The following is a 26,111-nucleotide window of genomic DNA, read 5'->3' on the forward strand; positions in this document are numbered from 1 at the left end:
AACACAATAATAATTTAACTCAGTAGTGTTAACTTATTATCTTTAGATAATGTTTACCTTTAGTATTTATCTCATAGGAACCAATTTACAGACATTGCAAATCTATCATGGAGGGAGGTAAAAAAAAGCGAAAAAACAAAGTAAATTAAAACAAAACAAAACAAAAACATTTAAAAACAAATATCCAAAATGGTCCATCAAGAAGAGCTGATACAGCAAATATAAATATAAAAAACTCTTTTTTGGGGGGGGGGGGGGGGGGGCAAAACCAAAAAGAAATTATCAATAATCTCCAGTACGAGAATTAATATAAAACAGGGAAAAGATTCAATAAAAACTGTGTAAAAAGAAAAAGAAAAGAAAAGAAGAATGGACAATGAAAAATAAAAATAAAAAGGAAAAAAGTACATTGAAAGTTCATTAAAAGCAACAAACTAAAACTTTGGCAATAACACAGAACAAACAAACATATCATTTCAAGACTACAGTAGCAGGCTGATTGAAAGATTATTGCACCATCGATCTTCAGCTCGTCCCAGGGGTGACTTTCATTTACAGTGTAGCAGGTCTGGCTGGTAGCACAGTAGTATTATAATTGCACATTAATTTTGTTGCTGGTTCAATATAAACCTTAACACCAAACATAAAACCCATAAGATGTTACTTTGGTTAAAGACATGGATTGCCAATCCATATGTCTATAATACTAATCTACTCAAATGCAACTTTGAGAGCTTTTTGGTGGTTCTTATGTAGCAAATAAAACTGACTAATAGATCTACACATAATCCAGGATATCTAATGCATTTTATGGTGAAATAATATGACACTGATTCACTCAGAGAAAGGGAGAGACAGCAGCACTCAGTCTGGAGGACATCTGTAGTCTGTCACTCCCCTGTGCCGGCCATGAGGCAGTCGTCACTTTGTGCTGATCCTGAGCATGAGGGGTCACGAAATTCCAACCAAGAGAGGAGGCGTATTTGAGGGAGGCTCCTGAGACCTCACCTGAACAAAGAGTGACAGAAAGAGTCATTATAATATTACATAAGAATCACTAATAATGCACTGTGCCATTAAAGGACAAACCAATGGAATGTTCTTTATTTAGATTATGCACAAACAAACAAAAACTGGTTCTGTAGTTTCCCTCCACGCCAAGAGAGGGACTCATACTATGTGATGACTACTTTATTGTCAGATCTGACTAGCCTATTGAGCACAAAAATGAGCTGACTGACATGATTAGTTCTGATATGACTGACTGGATTACCCAAAACTTCTGAGGAGGAACTGGAGTTCAAATTAACCTATTGAAAGTGTTTTGTGACATACAAGCTTCATTCATACTGCAGCAGGTAATATCTTTTAGATACTATTCAAAGTGCAAGTTATCCAACCATTCAACATTTTGGGGAAAGTAAGATTTAAAGATATTAATACTTTTATTTAGCAAGGATACATTAAATTGATCAAAAATGACACGGAATACATTTAAAATGTTTCAAAATATTTATATTTCAAATGAATGCTGTTCTTTTGAACTTTCAGGTAATCAAAGAATCCTGAAAAAATGTATCACGGTTTCCACAAAAATATTGAGTAGCACAAATTGATAATAAGAAATGTATCTTGAGCACCAAATCAGCATATTAGAATGATTTCTGAAGGATCATGTGACACTGGAGTAATGATGCTGAAAATTCAGCTTTGCCAACAAAGCATTAAATTACATTATAAACATATTATTTTTACTGTATTTTTGATCAAATAAATGCAGCCTTGGTGAGCATAAGAGACATGGAAAACATGAAAAATTAACCACAGACTTTTAAACTGTAATGTACTCATTATGCATTCAGATTTGTACTGTCACTTTTGCTGGCACACCCACATTGATTGTTATAGTAACGCTGCAAATATTAATAAGCAAGTTGCTTGAAATCAGATTTCATGTGTTGTTTTCAGATTTTTTTTTTTACAAATTTCGACTGGGGAAAAAAAGTAAATATGATGAAAAAGAAGCTGGACGACACTTCATGCTGGTTACGCAAGATTGGGTCAGGCATGCATGTGTTGCTAGACAAACACATACACACTAACACACACTTATACCAGTACCTCTATCAGACCAGGAAGGAGTGGGCGAGACTGAATAGAAGGATGAAGGGAGAGGGGTGCAGCCTAGAGAGGCAATCTTGAGTTCATTCTTCTGGAATTACTCAGAAGACATAGAGATACAGAGGAGAAGGAAAATAACCCGATGAGAAAGAGCCAGAGATAGAGCCTTTAATAGCTAGCAATCGTTTGATGGAGCCTTTTTAGTTTTGTTCCTTTGACGAAAATATCTATTCGGTTAAAACTATTCTGAGACATTGAAAAACCATTTGGGCTACAGCAGTGGCGGCTGGTGGAAAATTTTTCTTTAATCACAATGTATGTATACACTGCAACAGCAAAAACTGAGAAAAATAAATAAATGTTACATTTATTTAGAGCTTTTTCATATCTAACTACATGCCAATATGTGATACCAAACAGGACCACATGGAGATTCCAGCCGCCATCTTGACCTGACTGCATATATACTATACAGATCCATTCAGAATTACTGAACACAGCAAAATACAGCATTCTGAAGGTAAGTCGACAGCATCAGTGAACAGTTCTGTCAGAGCGAGTGTTTGTGTCTGAGCCTGGAGTGTCTGATGTCCATATGTACATAAACACCAATGACACTCGCAAACGCTTCTTAGGCGAGCATCCATTATTAAAACACTCGACTGCATTGAAATGTGCTCATGTCTTTACCTTTATTACAATCGTCATCCATCAAAACCTAGCGCCCTCTATTGGCCAGCTGCCACTGGGCTACGCTTTGGGTGTGTGACGGGGAACTTGTTTTACAAAAATAAACATACTTGAGGTTGTAAAAGAGAAGCATATATGAATGGTAGAAGAGGCTTACCTCTAGATTTGAGCGAGCCTGTTTCAACACATCTCGCGTTCTTGACACTGGAAACAAACAAAAATAGTGAAGAGAAGAACAATAAGCATGAACAAAAAGAAGAGAAAAGAGAAGAGAGTCACTCACGTTGATTGACGATGAATTGCTCCATGTTGTCTTTAGTGCGACTGGAGGTCCTCAGATTCTCCATCGTGTCCCTGAGAAGCTGCTCTTGCTCTGAAAACTTACGCCTCAGTGCGACAACCTCTTTTCTCAAAGACTGCTCCTACACAAACATTTAAAGAAAAAAACGTTTAGGATTACACCAATAACTGACATTCAAATTGGTTTTATTATTGGTTTAGTCAAGTAAAGGTGCATTCCTGAAATCCTTTTCTGTTGCTGTTGGTGTGAATTTCTTTTTACAGGTACATGCACATGTGATGTCACAAAGAAGCACAAAAGTGGGTAGTGTTTCCAAGACTTATTGTGATAACCAACATTTACTTTTTAAGTGCCCTCTGACCTTTTTAAGCTGCTGGGCCGAGGCCTCAGTGCTGGGCAGAGCCGCCCTCCAGAACATTCTCAAGAGAGAGCTTGTCTCCTCCAGAATCTGCTTCAGTGTTGTAGTGCTGGCATGCAAGTTCCTCACATAACCCTGCAGAGAGAGACTGCGCGTCAAGAACAGTTCATTTGGAGTACTCTAACTTTTCAGCACGTTGCCTTTCTCCATTTTAGACTCGCAGCTGTTATAACACTCTACAATAAAAGTAGTCTAAATGTTTGACTGTAGGTCAGACATACTTGTGCCGAAATGTTCATACTTGTGCTTACAGTATGTTTTATGATATATATATATATATATATATATATATATTTATATTTATAAAGAAGTAAAAATGGTAATCAGTAATATTGTAAAAAATTTAAATTTAAATAATTGTCTATTTTAATATATTTTAAAATGTATTTTTTTTTCAGTCATGGCAAAGCTGAATTTCAGCAGCCATTACTTCAACCAATATATATTTTTCTTGATTTTTTTAATTAACAGAAAGTTGAAAAGAATACCCTTTTTTAAAATAGAAATATTTTTTGATCAATTTAATGCATCCTTGCTGAATAAAAGTATTTTCTTCCAAAAATTATATATATATTATTGACCATAAACCTTAATTTGGGAGGCTTTTCTAAGCAAATATTGATATATGCAATTAATTTTGATTGATTTAATCATCATATCATGTAATTAATTCAATTCTATTTTTAGTTGTTTGACAGCCCTACTAAAATATATTCATATCTCTGTATTGCCTGTCCTCCTAGTATCACATCAGCCTTTCATCTTAACTCAGATCTTTATACTGACCTCCGGTAGGTCATGTGATTCTGTGCTGGACTGCAGTGCCGCCTCCATTTTGCAGATAACCACCTTCCCCTCCAGTAGCTGCTGCTGAAGGGCACTGAAGTCATCTACGTGCCCAATCATATGATGGCCCGTCCTGCAGGCGAAGGAGCCGTCAGGGGCCTCAGCTTCCAGATCTTCAGCAGCAGACTTTGGCGAGTCTAATCAGAAGATGTGCATTGATTAATCAGTTTTCTGTGACTTGCACTTAGTTGAGTGGTGGATTATCTGTTACATAAAGCATCAAATGTGTTTTATATAAGACTCTTACCACTAGCAGAAGACTTTGGGTCATCTAGTTCCACGGCTGGTGAAGCAGGGCTGGAGAACCCTGTATCTCGAACGGGGGGAGATGATGATTGGTCTACAGCAGACGGCGAGACCAAAGTTAATGGAAATATCATAAATATGGCACAATGAATCCGCAAATGTGTGCATTTAAGTCATGATAAACTTCTTATACTGTAATTAATTCTCTCACCGTGGAATAGCTGTTTTCTGGCGGAGAGGCGAGGCATACACTGGTCCAGCCTCTCTCTCAACTGCTGCTCCAACAAATGTATTTTAGACTCTCGCTCACGTAGGTCAAAGGTAGTAGAGTAGCCTAGAGTAGTAGAGGGTGCAATATATCAGTACATCAATGCTAATTATCATTTTAATACTGTTTATTAGGGTGTAACAGTACATGCATTCATACCAAAAGTTTTCAAGACGGTTCTTTCTATTCATGTGTACCGATCGAAATGTGTGCCGGCTTGCATGTACACGTCAAATAGATGGAGCGGATTAGAATGAGAGAGCAATAATTCTAACCTTATTCTAAAACATTTTTAAGACATATTTTGAATTCAAAATTGTAAGCACTTCAAATCTCTTCCCCCAATTACAACAGTACCATAAACTGCAGTGTTGTTGCTGTACAACATGGGAACTGTTCCAAAACCACGTGTTTCCCATGTGCAAAGTGTGTGTTTCACACGTGACCACGTTTTTGCACATGTGAAATTCATGGTGTTTTTTTCAGTAAACCACTGTATCAAAAACATACCGAATCACGGAACCGTTCTGTTACACCCCTACTGTTTATTCAATCATCATTTTATCGACCTATCCTGAATCTTAAGCCAGATGCATTCTGCAAGATGTTTGTTGTCATTTTACAATCTAACACAATTTTCAGTAATTTTGCTCTATGAGTTTCAGGCAGATGCATTTGTTTCTTACCTGTATTGCACTCAGTAGTGCCACAGACTCTCTGATACACCTGTAGTTCACACTGCAGTGTGTGCACTAAACATTGACACTCACTCAACTGCTGCTGGAGAACATTCACTTCGTGCTGTAGCCTGTTCACAAATGTATACACATACACATTATTCAAAGCAGTCTGACACATTTTTGTCGAGGGCAAAATCTCAAAACAAACACTGAAATTTCAAGAGGCCAAAAAGGGTCATTGTAGACTGACACTGTACCTGGTGCTGTTGTCCAGGCTGTTCTGTTTGTCTTGTTTGAGCTGTAGTACTGCCTGAGCCTGCTCTCTAATCTGAGCCTGCAGCCGTCTGCATTGATCCGCCCACCTGCCCGCCTCTAGCTCCGCCTGCTTTAACTGGCCACGCCCAGACAGAACCGCCTCTCTCAGCCGCTCCATCTCTTTAATGCCATCTGCCCGTAAATGCAAAACATCTCAGGGCTCAGGAAATCTTGGCTACATTTGTTACTTAAAATAAATTAAATGTAAACTGAAATGCTAAATAAATTAGTTGACAAGGTAACATTTCTCATTTTCATTTAGCTTAAAGTCCCCCTGTGGTGAAAATCAAGGTTTTAATATTGTTTATATGTCTATGTGGTGTTTTTTAATATGCTTTAAGACAAACCATGTGCAAATTTATGAGTCAATACCATTGCTGAGTATTTTCTCCTTAAAACTGCAGTGAACCGAAAACTGTGCAGTTTTCAGTATGCACTAAGCTAATATTCCATTGCGAACACTGACAAAAATTATGCTTGCTCATTTACTCTTAATATATTAAAGCTGGTATATAGTACTACTGCTAACATTCCTTATGAATATAGTAGGACTAAGATCTTACCTGTCCTGGCCTGTTGGAGTTGGTCCTGCAGGGTGTGATTTTCCTCTTTCAGCACTCGAATCTCATTGGACAGCTGATTGACAGAATCAAGGCCTTGGATATAGATGTTAGTGGGTGCTCCTCCTGGCAAAAATGTAGATACATTTGAAACTTGTATGAAATATATAAATATATGTATACAAGCAAAAATATTACATTTTATAGCCAAAACACACTGTTGGACTTTCTGATTGGACGAATGTGAATGTGTAAGTCTCTGACCTCCATTTCGTGTAGAAGAGGCCAGTCTCTCCTCCAGCTGATGTCTCAGACGGTCATTGGTCTGGATAGAATCTTCTAGACGCTGTCGGAGAGTGCGAATTTCCCTAAGATGCTCCTCCATCAAGTCTGCGCCTGAAGTATATTATAAAAACAGCACAATAAGCTTTCCAAAATATATGACAACAACATATTATTAACATTAGGATTAACTATGTGATTTCCACAGCTGGAGTACCTGTATGGCCTGACTGATATCCCGAAGAACCAGAGGACACGTCTCCATACACGCCTGGTCTTATAGGTCTTTGGCCATACATCATATCCCACATTGCACCGCTCTCCAGAAGGCTTGACCCTGATTTCATAGCGGGACTGGTGTGCCTGCTTCTGACAGGTGACTGTTCAAAGGCATGATGGGATAGTGGGTGTAAACTGCTATGGTCAAGCTGAGCATGGGAGCCCAGTGGAAACACAGGGAGGGGTTTGTTCTGAGGACCATGGTAGCCTGTACCGGGATAAGAAAACCAAATATTAATGGAGATTATGTAAGCAGTGTGAGAATATACACATTACTGATCAAAGCGTTTAGGGTCTATGAGATTTGTAATGTTTTTAAAAGAAGTCTCTTATGCTCACCAAGGCTGCATTTATTTGATCAGAAATACAGTAAAATTGAGAAATATTATTGAATATGAGAAAATAACTTTTCTATTTTAATATATGTTAAAATGTAATTTATTTTTCTGTGAAATCAAAGCTGAATTTTCAGCATCATTACTCCAGGTTTTAGTGTCACATGATCCTTCAGAAATCATTCTTATATGTTGATTTGCTGCTCAAGAAACATTTCTTATTATCAATTTTGAGAATAATATGTTTGCGGAAAACTTTTTCCATAATAGATTTTTTTTCTGACCAATGTAAATGACTTTACTGTTTACTTTAGTTTTAATGACAAGGATATGGATAATATAAGTATATTGTTGAATACAAGTATTCATTTCAAGTATTCAAAAAAACAATAACAATCTTACTGACCCCAAAACATTTGAATGGTAATGTACACTGAAACATGATTATATTGCAAACGCAGGTAAAAACATAATAAGAAAATAAATAAATAAGTGTAGCATGAACAAGATGCAAATGTGAGTGAAGCTACCTCACAATGACTGATCTCAGTTATTTATGAAAATATAAGCGCAATAAATAAAATTTTGCATGCCATCTAATTTCCTATTTTTACCATTAGTATATCAAATTTAGTGAGGTCTATGCTTAAAACAAGAAAACAAAATCATGCCAAAATCATATCCTTGTCCGGCTATAACAAGGTAAGATAAATGATTTTAATTCACAATATATCCTCTAAAAATATTTTTTTTATTTGGAAAAATACAGATTAAAAAAAATATTTTTGCATGCGTATTAGTCAGCCAACATTTAACGACTGCATAAATCATCAAAAGATTCTCAAGTTTGATTAACAAAAAGGTTACAAATCAGTTTACTTTATTGTATTTCAATCAACTATCATATTTGCTTTTTGGCAATAGCATTATTCCAGTTAAGAGTTCAAATCTTGCCTATACTGAATCAGTCACAGAATTAGTATGAATTATTCAGTGCCACACACACTCAGATGCAGGCTCACTGTTTCCAAGCTGTTTCTGGAGCATTTGAAGCTCTTGGTGAACCTCTGCCAGTGAGAATCCCACACCATAAGGGTGACAGGTTCTCAAGGGATGAGTTTGAGGCTCAAACACAGGTGGAGAGGACATTTGAGGACAGTGGAGGGAGGTGGAGAAAGAAATGGAGCTGGACAGAGGTACAGTAGAGAGGCCTGATGGGAGGACACATGGAGAAAGAGCTACAGATACTTCATTGGGTGAAACGTTTGCTGGTCTATAGAACAAACTAAACCTTTTCATATATCATTCATTAAAAACAATACACTACCATTACAAAAGTTTGGGCTATTTTTTTAGGTATAGATTTTTTTTTAATGTTTTTGAAAGAAATCTCTTATGTTCACCAGAGCTGCATCTATTACTCCAGTCTTCAGTGTCACATGACCCTTCGGAAATCATTCTAATATGCTGATTTAGTGCTCGAGAAATATTTCTTATTATTATCAATGTTGAAAATGTCATGATCCGGCCTTCTTGTCCTTGATTTGCTCTAGTCTTGAGGCTGGATCATGACAGACCCGTGTTTTGTGTACAAGCGCATGGCCAATTGCTTGGGCCATGTGCTTGTGTTGTCTCCGTTACGTTACCTCGCCCCCTTGTTATCCTCGTCTCGTCATTCACCTGTCCTTGTCTAGTCAGCTTCACCTGTCTTTGTCATTAGTGTTTCCCTTTATAATCCCCTTGTGTTTGCTGTCCTGTGCCGGTTCATTGTGAAACTTTGTGATTCAAGTCTGAGTGCTTGTCTAACATTGTCATCCTCGTGAGAATCCTGTCAAGTGTATTGTCTACAGAGAAGTTCTGTTTCCTCGTTTGCTGTTTTGTTTACCGTCAACTCATTATCTAGTTTTCGTCGATCCTGTTCCAGTCCTGTTTTGCCCCCTCATGGGTTTTGTTTTCCCTGTTTTTGTCTGTCAATAAACCTTGTGTGAACGCATACTGTCTGCGCTTGGGTTCGTTCCCTGAAATTCATGACAGAAAACAGTTGTACTGCATAATATTTTTGTGGAAACCGTGACACATTTTTGTTGCAGGATTCTTTGATGAATAAAAATGTCAAAACAACAGCATTAATTGGATATAAAAACCTATTGTAACACTATAAATGTCTTTAATGCATCCTTGCTGAATTAAAGTATTAATTTCTTTTTAAATCATACTGAACCCAGACTTTTGAACGGTAGTGTACATAGTGATAAAATAACATTGTTATGAGAGATACTTAAAAGGGCATGTGTGATTTGGTACCCTCGCATTGCACTCTTCCTACCTGTCTGTGCCTGGGTTTCCATTGGCCTGTGTGGTGTGCATTGCATGCTGGGACAGGTGTTGGAGGACTGGTGGCTGTGAGAGGAAGTAATAGATGGAGGATTGGATGGATGTAATGAGGCTGAGCCTCTATGGTTGTGTGAATCTGAAACAAAACAGATGGACAATGAAAAGAGGTGAATGAGAAGCTAACCTGAATGATAAAGTGGGGAACACATGATAAAATGTTCAAATATGATGATAATAAATTCAAAAACCTGTGGCACTTCTTGCTGCCTCCTCATGGCCATATTCACTGGCAGCATCTAGCTCGGAGCACAGCTCAAGATCCTCATTGGTTGAGCCGTGGTCTTCTGACACAAAAGAGGTTCTGTCTGATTGGTCTGTGGCCACAGAGAGGGCATGGCTGCTAGTAGGAGTATCCGTTCGTGGTTGTTGCTGGTCAAGTTTAGAGCGTAGGGACTCAATAAGTTTGTCTTTCTGTTGTAGCTCCTTACTCAGCCTGAGAACAGACAAAAATGACATTTAGCATAGATAGCATTTAATATTGAGCTAATTGTCTGCCATGAGATGACAGTGGGTTTTATGTTTAATGTACAGTTATGAGGAGCAGTGACTTTGGACCAATCAGATATCACAGTGGGTCGGGCTACCCAGCTGCAGAAATAGAAACCAAGTGATCATCAAAATATCCTGTTGCTTGTTGCAGTTGTGGCTATTTATGATGGTCAGTACAAAAACAGAACCATTGAGCACAATCTGCAAACAAAAAATCTATAACTATTGTCAGAATATTTACAAAATAAGCATTCTCACTTTTTCATCACTTTTCATTCAATACACAAGTAAATGTGTATAAACCACTTAGGGTTATTTTTGTTAATGTGCCAGACACATATGATGAAGCGCTTGTGTCGTGCTTCTCCTTTCTGTAAGTCAAATTTGCTAAACAAATAAATGTAAATGTCAGGTTCTGATAAAAGTGAGTTTTGGGTTTATTATGCTTATGTGGATTCAAATTAGGCGTGTTGTACATGCAAATTGTCACTATATTCTGTTTGGCACGTGCCAGGTGTGTCCCGCATGTAGGGCATTAGGCTAATTTTGTACCCACAATTCGTTCCAAGCTGGATTAATTAGGCCCTGTTTTTGTTCTGTCAGAGGCCAAAACACACACACACACACACACACACACACACATGTTGGGTTTTCCATGTTTTATGGGGACTTTCCATAGACATAATGATTTTATATTTATGGGGACTTTCCATAGACATAATGATTTTATACTGTACAAACTGTATATTCTACCCTCTAAACACAACTCTTGGAGAAAAATTACTATATTTTTACATAAAAAAAAAACCAAACATAATTTATTATTATTTATAAGCTGCTTTCCTCATGGGGATAAAAAAAAAGTCCCCACATGGTCAAACATTTTAAGTTTTACTACAAGGTAGGTGTTTCCCAGATCACACACACGTGTGTGCCATCTCTCTCACACATGCTCTCACATCTCACAACACACTCACACGACAAAACCCGATGAAGTGTCTGTCGGTGCGGTGTGAATTGCCCTTTACAATACAAAATGAACAACAAGTAAAACATTGCTCTTTCTTCTATTCCACACAGCAACTCAGATTTTTTTCAGATTGTGAGATATTAACTTGCAATTGCGAGTTATAAAGTCCAATTCTGAGGGAAAAAAGACACTTTTTTTCTCAGAATCGCAATTCTTCGCAATTTTGACTTTATAACACACAATTCTGACTTTATTTGACTTTATATCTCACAATTCTGAGAAAAAAGTCTGAATTTCAAGATAAAAAGTCGCAATTATCCTTTTTATTTTTTATTCTGAGGCGGAAACAAGCTTCCATACATGAGACTTTCAAAAACATAAAAGAATCTTAACACCCCCAAACTTTTGAACTGTAGACTACACAAACACAATATATTGGTTTAAATAGTTTTAAAGGGGTCATATAATGGTACATGCACTTTTACAAGTTGATTGTACTGAAATGTGTGTTGGCAGTGCCTGTACACAACCATCATAAAATGATAAAAATCCATCCAGTGTTTTTGTTTTAATCTCCTTATATATTTTCCCCTGCCCCAAATCAAGCCGTTCGACCGTGTGACGTCACACGCTCGGAAGCCCCTCCCACGATTGTTGATTTACAGGAGCGTTTCATCACAGACCCGCCCTCGCTCGTGAGCGAGCTGTCAATCATGGTCTGCGCGGACAGGCGCGGCCATTGTTGATATGCTGGAGCACTGTCTATGAGCAGAATGGCGTCTAAGCGATTGTGGTGTTCTGTTCTTGGGTGTAATAACGAACACAGCAGTCATTTTAATGTTCCTAAATCCGAACCGCTGAAGACGCAGTGGCTGTGTTTGTTTTCGAAGGGAATATTCCCCACGAACAACGTCAATGCTCTCATGTTTGCGCAAATCATTTCACACACCAGACTGCTTTATAAACGAGGATCAGTATAAAGCTGGATTTGCTAAGAAGCTGCTCATGAAAAAAGGATCGGTACCAGATATTCGTGTTCCTGCTGAATCTCCAGAAGAACGGAAGTGAGTGTAACGTTTTATTAAACTTTATATTAATATATTAATCTTTGCAAATCGCTAGCTGCACGCTTCACAATGAATGTGTCTAAGGTTTACACTCAGGGTACATTACGGCATGTTTTCTATGTATGACGTTCTTAATATAATTCATAATCCCACGTTTATACTGAACAACGCGTTATGGTTATTGTGTTATTGTGTTACAAACGGTGTACGCACAGAACAGAGGGGCGGAGTGAGTGAAGCTCATTGTCATTTAAAGTCATATGGACTGAAACGGCGTGCTGAAAACAGAGCTGTTTTTGACCAAGTAAAATAAGTGTTTTCTTACAATACTAATGAGAATTTTTAATTAAAGTATATTACAAACTTTTAATTTAGACCCTAAAGAATCATATTAGCTTGTACAAAAATGGCATTATATGACCCCTTTAAGTTTACAAAATGATTCACACGGTCCGTAAAACACCTTGAAGCTCTTACTTCTCAATCTGTCTGTGCAAGGTTTTTCTTTCCCTTTCTGCCTGCTTCTTGAGAATAGCCAACTCTCTCTTCTGCACCTGCCATTCCCACAGAGAGAAAGAGAAGAGGGAGTCGCGGTACAGGGGGCTGCTTTTGGATAGCATGTTCCTCCAAAGTGGAGCCATGGCCCCCCGACCAGCTTGACCCCTTATGCTCCCTTGAGGCCTGGTCACCGGCACTTCATCCTGACTTTCCAAACTGACGACTGGCTGGGAAACACAGAGGAGCAGATCAGGGGCCGCAGGATCGGCAGCCGGCGTGGTGCCCGTCAACTGGGTCTCCGTGGTAACTGGGCTGCGATCATTCGTGTGACGAAGGAAGGGGGGTTTGCCCAGATTGAGAGTAGTGATGGGGGAGGAGTTGGGAATTCTCCAGCAGGCAGTTGGGTGAAGAGCAACGCAAATCCCGAGATTACACTAAATGCTAAGAAACTGATCTGTTTATTCCCAAACACAAAGGAGAGTTTTAATAAATCCACATATGCACAAATACCAACTGTTGTGACATCCAGCGTGGCAGTGGTCTTACCCAAACTCTTCTTTTTCAAGTCCTTGCCGGACAACAGGAACAGATCAAACACATCCTTGAGGAACGAATCACAAAGTCAACCTGAAATTCCTGGTCTCCATTTCAAAGAAACATAAGCCACTGATGTTGAATGTTCAGTAAGTCCTTCTTCTCAAAGACCAGTGCTTTTCTATTTATTCCCAAAAGAGGAAAAGGGTAATCAGAGTATCTTCCTGAAACGTAACGTCCTTCCCCATGAGCTCTCAAACACAACAAACCCTCATGGTGAAGTGTGTGTGTATGTGTGGTCCTTGCCGTTGGGCTGAAGTGTTCCTCTGTGCATAAACAGGGTGCTTCAGTCAAAAGAGACACATCTGTGTTCCAATAAACAAACATAAAGCCTATCCAGACTATTAAATGCTTATAAAATTAGGAAACTTAAAAAAATGTCTCTTGTAAATCATCACAGCATTGCTTTTGCTAAAAGTTCCTTCTTATTTCTGTATGGTTTGGCGTATCCGCAACCATCCAAATGAAGACATACATACGACAAATGAAAATACGACGATATTCTGTCGTCCCTCCTCTTGTGGCATTCAGTCACACTCTTCTTTCATTTAGCCTCGCATGTGGTCTTCTCCTTCCACCGTCTTCTCATCTTTCTCGCTCTCTTTCTCTGTCAGCTTCAGCTGCCTCTGACCTATTTCACTCATGAGGTTTTAATAACTTAACCTGATTAGCGCTGAAGTCAACACCCAATCCAGAGACGGGTGGTCACAGCACAGCAACCAACCATGTGACAGCTCTGTCCCAGGGCAAATGTTCTCGAGAGGACACGGAAAACACACATAAAACACTTAGGACATCAAACCGATGCAAAATCCCCTCCGTTTTCACTCAATTACAAGCTCCAGCTAAATGAACCGACTGCCAACAAAATAGGGTTAAGTCCAGCCGTGCATCTGGTTGGCCATCTGCGCACCCTTTCTCTCTCTTTCCCCTCATTAAAGGCTGCAGTATTAGAGGCAAACAGAGACATTTCCAGAAGGAGATTACACTGGGTATCATCCTTTTCTGGCTGTGAGCTTCCATTATGACAGAGCTACGAAGGAAATAAGGGACGAAGAGGTGACATGCCACTACCAGATTGACAAAGATGGCTCTAAACTGCAATTAAAGCCATTAGGAAGATGACAGATCAACTGTGATGTGAGAAGGGAATTATATTATTGGTTAAATGGTCCTTTGGAAATTAGTCATGGTTTGGTGCGGTAGGAATCATAAAGAACTTAATGGTTTCGGTTCCGATTCCTCTTAACAATATATTAAAAAACATTACTAAAACAAAACAAATGTTAACATATTTCATTAATTTACTCATAATGTGCATCAAGATTAACACTTAAATGCATGAATGTTTTGCCAATCATTATTACATATTCGGGTCTTCAGCGACCCGGATCTATATCTAACACGAATAGATCTCTGCCTGTCACGATAATATAAGACTCTCCTGATATTAGAGTAACAATTACAAAAGAATAACATAAAGCATATTTTGTTCGGTTTGACCAGATGTTTAATACCATCAACACCGTCCTCGTCAGAGCTCATTTCCCAGTACATTCAGCATCTGTGTTTTGGGAGCCTGAAAATGCAAACTTTTGAAAACGGGATTCAAAGCGCAGGTCTTTGAAAACAATACTGATATCATCTGCATGTAAACTACAAAAACTTGGATTTGTGAAAACGGTGACATCATGCGCATGCATGTTATGTGTTCGGTCTATAGGTGCGTAGTGTTTCTCTATAAAGTGACATCGCCCACTACTAGCCTGGTATGTATAATAGCTTTTTATTACAGCTTTTTAAGTCGTTTTTGCGGATAACTGTGAACAGGGATTGTTTTGACAACGTTGTTGTCTGTACGTGAAAAATGCAAAGGAAAAACTTTTCAGTTTTTAGTAACAACATTGTCTTATAAACATACCCTAACTCTCACTGTTATTTGTGAGCTAAAGTGATATATTCACTAAAAGAACGGACTCATTAAAGTCATTCGTTCAGGAATCGGACTACACTGATTACGTGTACGTGTTTGATTCACCAAAAAAGACAAGCCGATAAGAGTACAATAGTCTACAATAGTCGGATTATACTGGTTGCGCTGCATGTTTTTAAATCACTACAAAGAATTACTTCATAAGAGTCATTTATTTGTGAATCAGACTACACTGTTTGCATTGTAGAATTTTGATTCACTAAAAAGTATCAGTGTATGAGTCAAACATTTGGAAATCGGACCACACTGTCACGCTGTATTTTTCGATGCTGTAAATACAGTAACGGTGTTGCGGCAAGGCTGAATGAGAAGTGCAAGAAAATCTATATATTTTTGTGCGGTGTTCCATCTGTATCGGTTGAAAATTTAATGTGTGTGAGACCCGTTAACATAACCAAATCTTTTCCACTTAAGGTATAAAAAAAAGACATCCTCTGATGTCTAGTGGTTGTCTCTCTATTCTCTTTAAAATATGACCATCTCTTCAACTAACCCATCCAGCAAGTCAATTAATCCCAGCTTTGGATGACTCGGAGTGCCTCCAGATACATGGATCCACACAAAAAATTAAAAGGACGCAGGAGAGCTCGATTTCACCAGAGATGAGAGCAACAGCCAGGTCATTCTCGTAATCAGGTCAATTTGTCTAGATGTTCCAGCAGAAACTTCAAAAATATTAATATTTTAAAATATATATATATAAAAATGCTTAAGAAATCCATTACTCCGCCATTGCGTTCAATATACAAACACAGATGACTCTGTTCACAGGCAGACAGTGCAGATCTTCCCAGCTCATGCACGCTCACCAGCTGACTACCGCTCAACACAATGCATGATGGTGAAAGGGAAAGAAAAATAAGGGTCATTTCCTGTAGGGGAATGGGGGCATGAATTCTGTTCAAATGTCCCATGAGTTCTAAACATTTCAGAGATGCCCTAGAACTAGCAGTGACATTATGTAGCAAAGCTTCTGACAGTTCACATTAGCATTAGTGTACAGCATCGCTTAACCGGCCTGCGGGCAAAGTCAAATAAGTCCAATTCAGTGCCCGTGAAAGAGTAGAATGAAGTAAGTGAGTTACAGATGGAGGTGTAAGGGAAGAGATTATGAAAGAAAAGAGAAACGGAAACAGAAAGGAAATAACAAAAAAACAACAACTCAATACTGAAGGTCACATGTCAACACATTTAAATGTAAAACTGGCAACAACAAAAAAAGTTCCATTCTGACTATAACAATATTTGACGAACTTGACTGTTAAACTTTAGCATGCAATCATGTTGGTAATGCATTTTAACTTTTTTTTCTGAATAACTTATTAGTGTTGTGATCAAAATACAAGCTTTACATTTTAAACCCAATTAAAAGGTTAATTTTAGTGCATTCCCATTTTCTGTTTTTACAAACTTTTTACAAACTGTGCTTCCTTAACCCCAAATGCTGATTCATTCATCCAGTATAACTGGATTAACTTTTTTTTTTTTTTGTGCTTTGTATTTATATGGACCGAGACTTGACCATGTCTCATTACTGAAATAATCTCTCACATTGATTCATTCAGCACAGACCGAACTTTCCATGATGCTTACTGGGTGAAAACTCATCACAGCTGGTGTCCAAGTCAATAGGACGCAAAAATGCTCTTTGGTTATTCCACCAAATGCATGCACTGCCAAAAATTAATCATTACATAACAAGCTGCTCTGCTTTATGAACACACAGAACATACTTTTAATGCACTGCAAGCAATTAGACTTTACTGAGGAAAAATGCTGAGCAAAGACACTCCTCAAAGGCTCTTTATTGGGAGTTTAAATGGAAATTTGTGTCAGTACAGTTAGTCAATATGAAACAAATCTCCACAAATCAATATGGCCCATGTGCTGTGCTCATCACATGTTCTGGCTGATTTGGTGTACTGACAGCAAAGGGAAACCTAATTCAGTTCTGAAGTGGTATAATGACAAGGTGTGATCAATTATACGTTCAGTTGACTCACCGTATTGCGAGCAGCTCATGTCCTGATTTATCATCTGGGACTTCAGAGTGATCCCCTGTAGTGATAAAATAATGAAATGCTTTTGTTACAGAAAGGCATTTAGAGATACAGTCCGATGTATATGGGTAAGTATGCATGTATCACTCACGGCCGCTGATCTTGGTGCTGACTCTCTGGGCGAGGGAGATGCTCTGAGAGAGCTGGTCTCTGAAGCTCTGTCCCATGTAGTAATCGATGTCATTGGAGCGCAGGAGCTCTTCAAAGGCCTTGGTGGTGTCTCCCAGGTGCTGAGTCAGAATATGGCACACGCCACGGCCCTCCCGCATCCTCTGACGCAGGTGAGACAGCTCACGGGCCTGCGCTTGGATCAGCGTGTCAAACTTACTGCAGGGAGAATGGTGAGAGAAGCAATTATGCATCATTATTACTTAGAGTGAGAATACATGGTGTGGAATTTTATAAAATAAAATAAAATAAACTGATTAATTCAATTAATCGAAATATATATATACACACACACACAGTATATAGTATTCAGTAATATAATATGGAATATATATTGTTTTCAATAATACTGTATTACATTGCAAATTTTGAAATGTTACAAGATTACATAAATATTTAATATAAATACAAACAATTTTAAGATTAATTGCAATTAATCACTTAATATATATAATTTTAAAATATGTATTATTATACTCTTTTAATATATTACATTTAATATTATTTAATACTATATACTGTATACACACACACACACATAGAAATAAACACAAACAATAAAAAGGCAATATAAATGAAATGTAATATTGTTTTAAATTGCATAATCGCAAATTAAAAGTGATTAATTGCAATTAATGTTACATTTATTAGCAAGATATATGCCTATCTTAGGCATATATACATTCAATATATATGTACACTTGTAAAATTTCAAAATGTAGTGTAAAGTCTGCTGTCCTGCAAGACTATTACATAAATGAACTCACCCCGGCCAGTTTACAGCCTTGCCATCTTCTGCTTGACCTTTGCCCTTCCTGAGCTGCTCCTCCAGTGATGTCACACGGGAGACGAGCTCCTGCAGCTCTCGGTCTTGCTTGGGCTGGCGGGGGAGAGAACCGAAGCCGTCAGACGACTGCCAGCCCTCGTCCTCCTCAGCTGTACTCTGTGCCTCAGAGTTATCCAAGCCCCAGTTGACCTTACGAAGAGTGCTGACTGGAGTTTGATCACGCGTTTGGGCCTGCAAGCTACGGATCTGAGCCTGAGATCGGGACAGCTGACCGCGCATGTCCTCTACCAGCTGCTGCAGGTACGTCACGTCATGTTCAGTCTTCCCAGAGGTCAGTGAGCTGGGACCACCCCACCACTGAGAGCAGCCATCACGATAGGAGAGAGATGTGCACAGCTCCAGATCATCAAACTCTGCAGCAGAGCAAGAAGTACATTTTGATATTGTGTTCAGAAAGTAAACATTTAAGTCACCTTTATTTATATAGCACTTTTTACAATACAGATTGTTTCAAAGCAGCTTTACAGTAATAACAGGAAATGAATGCAACAAAGATAAGCATGTTCTATGCAACAAAAATAAATACTATGACTTTAAGAAATGAATGCCCCCTAGTGGTAACACCAAATGAGATTACCTGGGCTGCTGGTGTCTTCTCTCTCTGCCTCATTCTCGCTGCGGCCACATGTTTCATAACCCAGATCCTGGATGTCCACCTGGACCTGCTTATTGTCCTGCTGTACTGATGTTTCCGCTAAACGAATGACCAGATAAACCTTTCATTTAAAGCTTTCTATTTATGTGTGTGAGTGAGTGTTAATATTCATACTGTAATAATACCCTTTAAATTATTATAGTATTTCATGATGTCAGATTTATTCATTTTAGTTCATTTTACTCATGCACTTTAAATTGCATCTAATTTTAGCCAACAAAAATATTTTAGGTGACAGGAAAGTGTAAAATTAAACCAAATATTCAAACATTTTATATATTCATTTAAACATATCATCATTTAACAAAACAACAATTTGAAAACTTTTTAGGGTCCTTGTTTAAAAAAAAAGAAGATCTCCTTAAAACACTCACTAAGCAGTTCTCTGTAATCTTTGAGTTGTTCGGCTTGAGCTTGAACTGTGGCCTCTGACACCATGAGTCTCTCCTGAAGCTCTCTGCTCTCCTGCTGGACCTGCTCAAGGTCAGACTTCAGACACACCGAATCCTTTACATTAGGCTGAAACACAAATATGCATGAACGTTTGCAGTAAAGACCTATGGACAATATTTACCCTCAGATGTAAAGTCAAACTCACCTCAGTACCAAATGCTTCCACCAGTTGTCCATCGGACCTATCTGATGTGTTCTTCAGTCCATCATTCTGAGGTTTTCTTCCTTTCACCATACTCTTCAGCTCCTCATTTTCAGAGCATAGAGTAAAGAAAGCTTTCCTGTATCAGGAGCACACGCATTAAAATAATTTAATAACACTTTTTCACTGCAAAATAGCCTTTGTAACTATGTTTGTTATATGGATAGCTGTACCTCATCTGAGAGAGAGAGGAGAAGCCAGCCTTTTCCAGCTGGGACTTGAGCTCCATCAGTTCTCTCTCTACTGCCCTCTTCTGCTCCACCAGTAGCTTGACCTCGGTCAGGCCCGGACCTTCAGCTACTGCATCCTGGCAGCCTTTAAGACCTGTATGCTGATCACAGCTCTATGAAAGGAGGAAGACTATGGTTAGGAAAATGATTAGGAGACCTGTGCTATACTTCAAAATAAACTGTAGCCTCTGTATATAGTGCACTCAGAATTATACATTTTATATGCATCAATCCACATTTGATGTCTTATAAAAAAATGCTTTAACCTAAATTTTGTTCTTGATATTTTACACTTCAGGCAGATTTTATATATAATAAAGTAATTTAAATTTTTTTTATTTCAGTTTTGATTTTAAGGTTATTTCATTTATTTATTTATAAATATATATAAACCTAGTAAAAAATTAAAAAAGCACATAACAAAACACCGAAAAATTTAATTTAAACTTAAATGAAAACTGCAAATATAAAATTTAAAGCTAATATTATTAATAATATATAATATAGAGTAATATTTATGACTCTGGTATAATATAGCAGATATAATATATATATATATATATATATTATATATATATTTTATATATATATATATATATATATATAATTTTATTTGTTATTTGTGTTTTTTATGTTATTTTTCTTTCCTTTTAAAAAAAATATATTGATATTAAAATTTGTTTTCTCTACCTTTATAACATAAAGCACTTTGAATAACCATTGTGTATGAAATGTACTATGTAAATAAATGTGCCTTGCAATTCGATTGTATAGTATAAGTCAGCATGGTTGTAGATTTTAATATTTTTTGTATTCTGCAACTTACTATAGTATAGTATAGTAAGCTAAATTTAAATGAAGTTTAAAGTAAATGCAAAATATGTTTCAGATTTGCTTTATATGTTATATCTTCAGACATTGGCTCATATAAAAAATATATTTATGACTATAACCAAAATACAGTAGTCAACATTTGAAGTGGATCAAAAAAGTTCATCAAAGTTGTCCTAAAACAAGAACGGGTTTTGTTCAAAATTCATGTATAAGTTTGATGAAAGGTTTTGATCCACTTCAAATGTTGACTACTGTACATACAGTACTATAAAGCTTTCAGCATGTTGACATACCTGTATGCTGAGCAAAGACTGAGCAGTCAGTTTGGAGCGTTCCTCGTCTTCGGCACTGTCAGCAAACTCACTACTGCAGTCTTCATCCTCCTCCTCTCCATCATCTGATGTGAAACCTAGAGGAAAAAATGTTGCATTGTTAGTACAGAAATATAACCAAACGCATTCACACACTCACATAGACACTGTGCACTGACTGTTGCACACGTCACTATGGAGACTAGAGAACATAATACTCTAATGAGGCTCGTCTTACTGACAGTGGGCTTCTCTGAGTAACCTTTCATCAGCGACGTATTCACAAACTATCCCACCATAAAACCAAGTATATCCAGGATCATTTTGACTCTCAGTGACTAACAGATTCTCCAGGCCAGTATGCACACAAAAAACAAGCAGAAAGACAGGAAGAACAGGAGCAAATAGATAAAAATACTCATTTCCTGAGCGGCAGCACTGCCCAGTTTTGGTTTCGTTCCATTACTGTACAAGTTAATATGTTTTGCAGGAGTTCACAGAATATTGAAAAGGTCTGTTTTGAGTGCTGTATTGTAAATTCAGTGGTATATTAATCTTTTCTGCAACTCATATAACTTAAAAAAAAAAAAAAAAAAAAAAGTGTAAATGTTATGACTTATATATGTCTTATGGGATGCTAAATCTATCAGCACATTGTATTGTAACTACAGGGAAACTGGAGAGAACTACTGGTTTATAGCCAACTAGATTCTAGAATTATTGAATATTACAATTTGAGGAAGCTTTACAATTGTAAAAGGAAGCTGCTACATGCTCTACACATTTAGGAATGGTCAAAGTGGAGCTAAGAGCTGGTGTGCATCGCATTCATTTACTAATGACTAGAGTAAATTTGACATTATCATATTTCCATGACAGATTTAAATATATATATATTGATATAAATAAGCTACTGATAAATTTTGAGAATGAGTGATTGACGGGATTATTATTCTGGACTGTGTTCAACACAGGAGCTCAGCTGTGTATGTTGTGTAATATTCGAAAACTACATCTCTAGGACTTTTTGTCAAATATTTTAGCTGCATATATTGTATGGATCAGTAATAAACACACAAAAGGGAACGTGTTTGGTTAGGTTTACTGTGCCATATTTAAACTTGGGCATTGACTGTGCTTGTGACTTTGGGAAATAAAAGAATAGAAAGAGAAGAGAAAGAAATAGAAGAGAAAGGATCAGCCCGAGGGCCCGATATATGTCCCAGTATAAAAAGAATAAACAGGTTTTCACCATAACACCCAGTATTTTTCCTGTTGAGTATATTTCATCAAATAATTTACTGAGAGTCAAAACGATCATGGTACATACAAAAAATATGAAAACTAAATATGAAAGCACAACACACATCAAGCAAATGTCCATAAAGGCATCAGTTAGGCAGTGACATTATGTATTCAGCTCAATACTAAGTGCAAACAATCTGTATATGACATGCTACAAACATCAGTTCTTGTTATTTTGCATGCAGAGACACACTTGTTATCATATATTAAACTTATGCTCTTAACCTATTAAATAAATCATTATTCTAAATGAACACAGCAGCACTTAAATACAGTGAAACTGTAATGTTTTGGTACTACAGTCCTTCTAGAGTCCATTTTGTTACAGGTTTCTACAGTGAACACAGTGACAGTAAAATAATATAATGCAAACCTTTATGTAGTCCTCAAATTAATATATTACGTTTTTTTGTTTTTCTCTTTAAATTAATAAAGTATAGCTAACTACATGGAATGAGCTCAAATACAAATGATTGCACTGTTAAAAACAAAATAAAATTTTCAAAAACCTCATGCACACAGATAAGAGGAAACATAAGTAAACATTTTGTTCGAATCCATTACAATGGTATCTATGAGGCTCTAGCTTCAAATAACAAAAAAAAAAACACAATTCAGTCTTTAGTTATTCATAATTTCAAACATTTGTTAATCTCAGAACATGCTTATCTAGTAATTGTGAACATGATCGAAATGCGCAAAGCATCATTTGTCCTCTGCAGCCCAGGAGAACCCACATTACAGACCAAACTGCAGCCTGTCCCCACCTCCAAAATCAGCATGTCCTGTTTCCATGGGCACCAGTGGATCCAAAACAGCCTGCTTGAAAAATAATAATCATACAGTACATATATGAAAAGCTGAAATTGTACAGTAGACATGTCTGCTGATTCAGTCTGTTTTGTTAAAGCTCAGTTATTTGTGTTGACGCTCTTGACTTACCTTGTGATTAACGCAGGTGGCATCGTGATGTTCCACCTTCTCTCTCAGCACCTGCAGCTCTTGGGTCAGTTGCTCTACCAGTGGTAAACCAGATGGCTCCACTAACTGCACCTGCAGGTCCTGAAAAACAAACTTGATAAATATACACGTTTACTAAAAGATACAATTTTAAACTCAGAGCCTAAACACAAACCTTGATGATTTCCTCTTTGATGCTCACAGTCCTGCTTAAGGCCTCTAGATCTGAGACCTGGGCCTGGAGCCGGTCTTGGTGGGACGCCAGGGTGGAGCGCAGGGCGGTAAGCTGGTTCTGGGCCTCTCTTTCTCTGCGCAGAGTCAACTGGAGCTCATCCTGAAGCGCCTGTGTGTCACCTTCGGTTAACTGAGGGTTTGAAGACCCAAGCTGCCTGCGTAGCTCCTGCAATCGAGCGGTCTGTTCAGCCATTACCTGACCAACACGCCCTGCAGAATCCTGGGAGATTGAGCGTCAGGTTAAAAAGCTATTTAAAGCTCAGGAGATACATTCGTTTTTAACGATGCCTGTAGTTTAGTTAGAGATCAGTGATAGAGTGTCACCTTTATGTACTGCTCTCTTGAGTTGATGGTGTTCAGAAGGTTTTGGACCTGTGAGTGATGCTCTTGAGTCTGTCTGGTGCGGTCCGACAGAAGCTCCTGGAACAAGCGCTCCTTCAGCTGCAGCCGAGACTTGAGCTCCTCAGCCACCTCACTGGACCCGACTGACACCTTACTGAGCAGAACCGCAGTCATATCCTGCAGAGATGCATGTTGGATGGAATGAAGCAAGTTGAAAAGAACACAGATATGCAATACATCTGAAGCATGTGTTCACCTCCGCCTCTTTGGTGCGCGTGTGCAGTGACGTCTGCAGCTGGTTTATTAAAGTGTCTCTTTCTCTCAGGCTGCGCATGTGTGACTCCTCTCTCTCACGCTGAACACCCTGAGCATTGCGCCAGGCCTCACACACCTGCTCCAGCTCTAAACCTTTGCCACGCAGCAACAACTCCAGACTCTGTAATGATAAGCACAGACAAAATAGTTTTGAACGAATTGTAATGCTGGTATTCACAATTTTAAGCAGGATGCGCGTGCGCCATCAATACCGTGATGGTTTCCTCGTTGTTGGAAAGCACACATCGAAGTTTCTCCAGGTCTCTCTCTTTCTCTCTCAGTAGCAGTTGCAGTTTACGCACCTCGTCCTCTTTCTGTTCCATGCACGTGAACTTCTCGTCTACCGCTCGCTGAGAAAGGTATGGGGAATTTTGGTACAGTTTTCGTACATTTAATACACAATAGTAATTTTAAGAAAAGAAAAATAAAGACAAAAGATTGTCTTTTAATTAATATTTTTATTCAGCAAGGACGCATTTCTATTTTAAACAAATGATGTTCTTTTGAACTACATCAAAATATCCTGAAAAAAATATTAAGCAGAACAACAGTTTTCAACATTGATAATAATAAGAAATGTGACAGGAGTAATGGCTGCAGAAAATTCAGCTTTGCCATCAGAGGAATAAATTATATTTTAAAACAGTTATTTTAAACTGTAATAATATTTCACAATATTACTGTTTTTACCGTTTTTGATCAAATAAATTAAGCATTAGTGAGCATAAGAGACTTATTTTAAAAACATTCAAAATTTTACTGAGCTAAACTTAGTACTAATGGACATTTGTGTCACTTAAAATAATTCAAGAACATTAAGACAAATAAAGAAATTTAAATAAAAAGAAAGAAGACAAATAAATATTTATTAATTCATAATTTAAAAATAAATACAATTATTTAGAATATTTCAAAATTATTTTATTAAGATTAATAATAATAATAATACTGTATGTTTGGTAAATGTGTGTTTATGTACCTCCAAAGCTCTGTCTCTTTCCTGAATGCGTTGTTTGAGCTTGAAGATGAGGTTGTCTTTATTTCCGGCAGGCTCTTTCTGAGCATCCACCAGCTCACTGTAATCCTGATCAAGAGTATATAGCATCAAAGATTTACATCCTTACAGTTAGTCTATCAGTACTAATACTAGAACTAATAATCAAAATGTTCTTTGTATTTCTTACTAGTAACAGTTGTTCTTTGTGCTCTAGTGAGGTCTTTAGTTCTCGGATGGTCTTCTCTCTTTCCTCGACCTCTTTCTCACTCCGTCTCCCTTCATCTCTCCATTTCTCCTCCATTTGCTGTACCTCAAAGCGAGCCCTATCAAGAGCAGCAAGTAGATCGTGGTTGTGTGTTTCTGCCTCCTGGTGGTGCTGCAGGGCTCCCTGCAGGTCAGCCTGGAGGCGCTGGGCTCCTCGGGACAGGTCATCTTCTCGCCTCTGCCCCTGCTGCTGTGCTCTTTGAAGGCCCTGCAGCTCAAGCTGGGCTGAGAACAGAGAGCCCTGGAGGTCCAACAGATCAGCTTGCAGACGGCTAGGAGCCACTCCAGACACCTGCACCAATGAGAAGTCAGGACGGTGGGACAAAGAACCAGATATAGTCATCAAAATGGGTTTATCGGAGTCATTCCCTAGTGGCTGTAATAAAACATTGTCAACAATGAGAAAGTGTAAAACAGAACTTTGTGTAAAACATGAAGCTTTGAGGAGTGTGATCTGTGAGCTTTATAGAAGGAGGATTCCCACCTGCTGCTGCTGGAGCTGGAAATGGTTGTTCTGTTGTTTCAGAGAGTGCAGAAGCTCATTCTGCTCTTCAGTGAGCCGATGGAGATCAGTAATCTAGTATGAAA

General features: G+C 38.0%; 1 protein-coding gene across 11 annotated transcripts in view; it reads right to left on the bottom strand.

Annotated features, from left to right (window-relative positions):
- Positions 1 to 790: 790 nt before the first annotated feature.
- pde4dip (phosphodiesterase 4D interacting protein) overlaps positions 791 to 26,111 on the bottom strand; it is a 64,956-nt gene continuing 39,635 nt past the window's right edge. For 5 of the 11 annotated variants that reach the window (XM_056269499.1, XM_056269498.1, XM_056269502.1 and 2 more), the window contains 33 exons: positions 26,008 to 26,100; positions 25,447 to 25,815; positions 25,242 to 25,346; positions 24,475 to 24,612; positions 24,204 to 24,383; positions 23,930 to 24,124; positions 23,547 to 23,825; positions 23,354 to 23,473; positions 23,179 to 23,233; positions 21,089 to 21,204; positions 19,905 to 20,074; positions 19,675 to 19,810; positions 19,451 to 19,595; positions 18,999 to 19,115; positions 18,342 to 18,774; positions 17,498 to 17,733; positions 17,350 to 17,404; positions 9,924 to 10,168; positions 9,668 to 9,811; positions 8,346 to 8,552; positions 6,945 to 7,214; positions 6,710 to 6,841; positions 6,449 to 6,571; positions 5,828 to 6,017; positions 5,577 to 5,698; positions 4,834 to 4,956; positions 4,624 to 4,716; positions 4,317 to 4,513; positions 3,474 to 3,605; positions 3,095 to 3,233; positions 2,969 to 3,015; positions 2,122 to 2,212; positions 791 to 1,008 (listed from right to left, as the gene is read on the bottom strand). In XM_056269499.1, the coding sequence (XP_056125474.1) occupies positions 839 to 1,008; positions 2,122 to 2,212; positions 2,969 to 3,015; positions 3,095 to 3,233; positions 3,474 to 3,605; positions 4,317 to 4,513; positions 4,624 to 4,716; positions 4,834 to 4,956; positions 5,577 to 5,698; positions 5,828 to 6,017; positions 6,449 to 6,571; positions 6,710 to 6,841; positions 6,945 to 7,214; positions 8,346 to 8,552; positions 9,668 to 9,811; positions 9,924 to 10,168; positions 17,350 to 17,404; positions 17,498 to 17,733; positions 18,342 to 18,774; positions 18,999 to 19,115; positions 19,451 to 19,595; positions 19,675 to 19,810; positions 19,905 to 20,074; positions 21,089 to 21,204; positions 23,179 to 23,233; positions 23,354 to 23,473; positions 23,547 to 23,825; positions 23,930 to 24,124; positions 24,204 to 24,383; positions 24,475 to 24,612; positions 25,242 to 25,346; positions 25,447 to 25,815; positions 26,008 to 26,100 (5,367 nt within the window). In that variant the 3' untranslated portion in view covers positions 791 to 838. The remainder of the gene's footprint in view (positions 1,009 to 2,121; positions 2,213 to 2,968; positions 3,016 to 3,094; positions 3,234 to 3,473; positions 3,606 to 4,316; positions 4,514 to 4,623; positions 4,717 to 4,833; positions 4,957 to 5,576; positions 5,699 to 5,827; positions 6,018 to 6,448; positions 6,572 to 6,709; positions 6,842 to 6,944; positions 7,215 to 8,345; positions 8,553 to 9,667; positions 9,812 to 9,923; positions 10,169 to 17,349; positions 17,405 to 17,497; positions 17,734 to 18,341; positions 18,775 to 18,998; positions 19,116 to 19,450; positions 19,596 to 19,674; positions 19,811 to 19,904; positions 20,075 to 21,088; positions 21,205 to 23,178; positions 23,234 to 23,353; positions 23,474 to 23,546; positions 23,826 to 23,929; positions 24,125 to 24,203; positions 24,384 to 24,474; positions 24,613 to 25,241; positions 25,347 to 25,446; positions 25,816 to 26,007; positions 26,101 to 26,111) is intronic. The other 6 variants (XM_056269494.1, XM_056269495.1, XM_056269497.1 and 3 more) reach the window with 6 other exon arrangements.

Source organism: Rhinichthys klamathensis, unplaced genomic scaffold (assembly GCF_029890125.1).
Source record: "Rhinichthys klamathensis goyatoka isolate OS25496 unplaced genomic scaffold, OSU_Roscu_1.1 h1tg000281l_1, whole genome shotgun sequence".
In the NCBI taxonomy this organism is placed as follows: domain Eukaryota; kingdom Metazoa; phylum Chordata; class Actinopteri; order Cypriniformes; family Leuciscidae; genus Rhinichthys; species Rhinichthys klamathensis.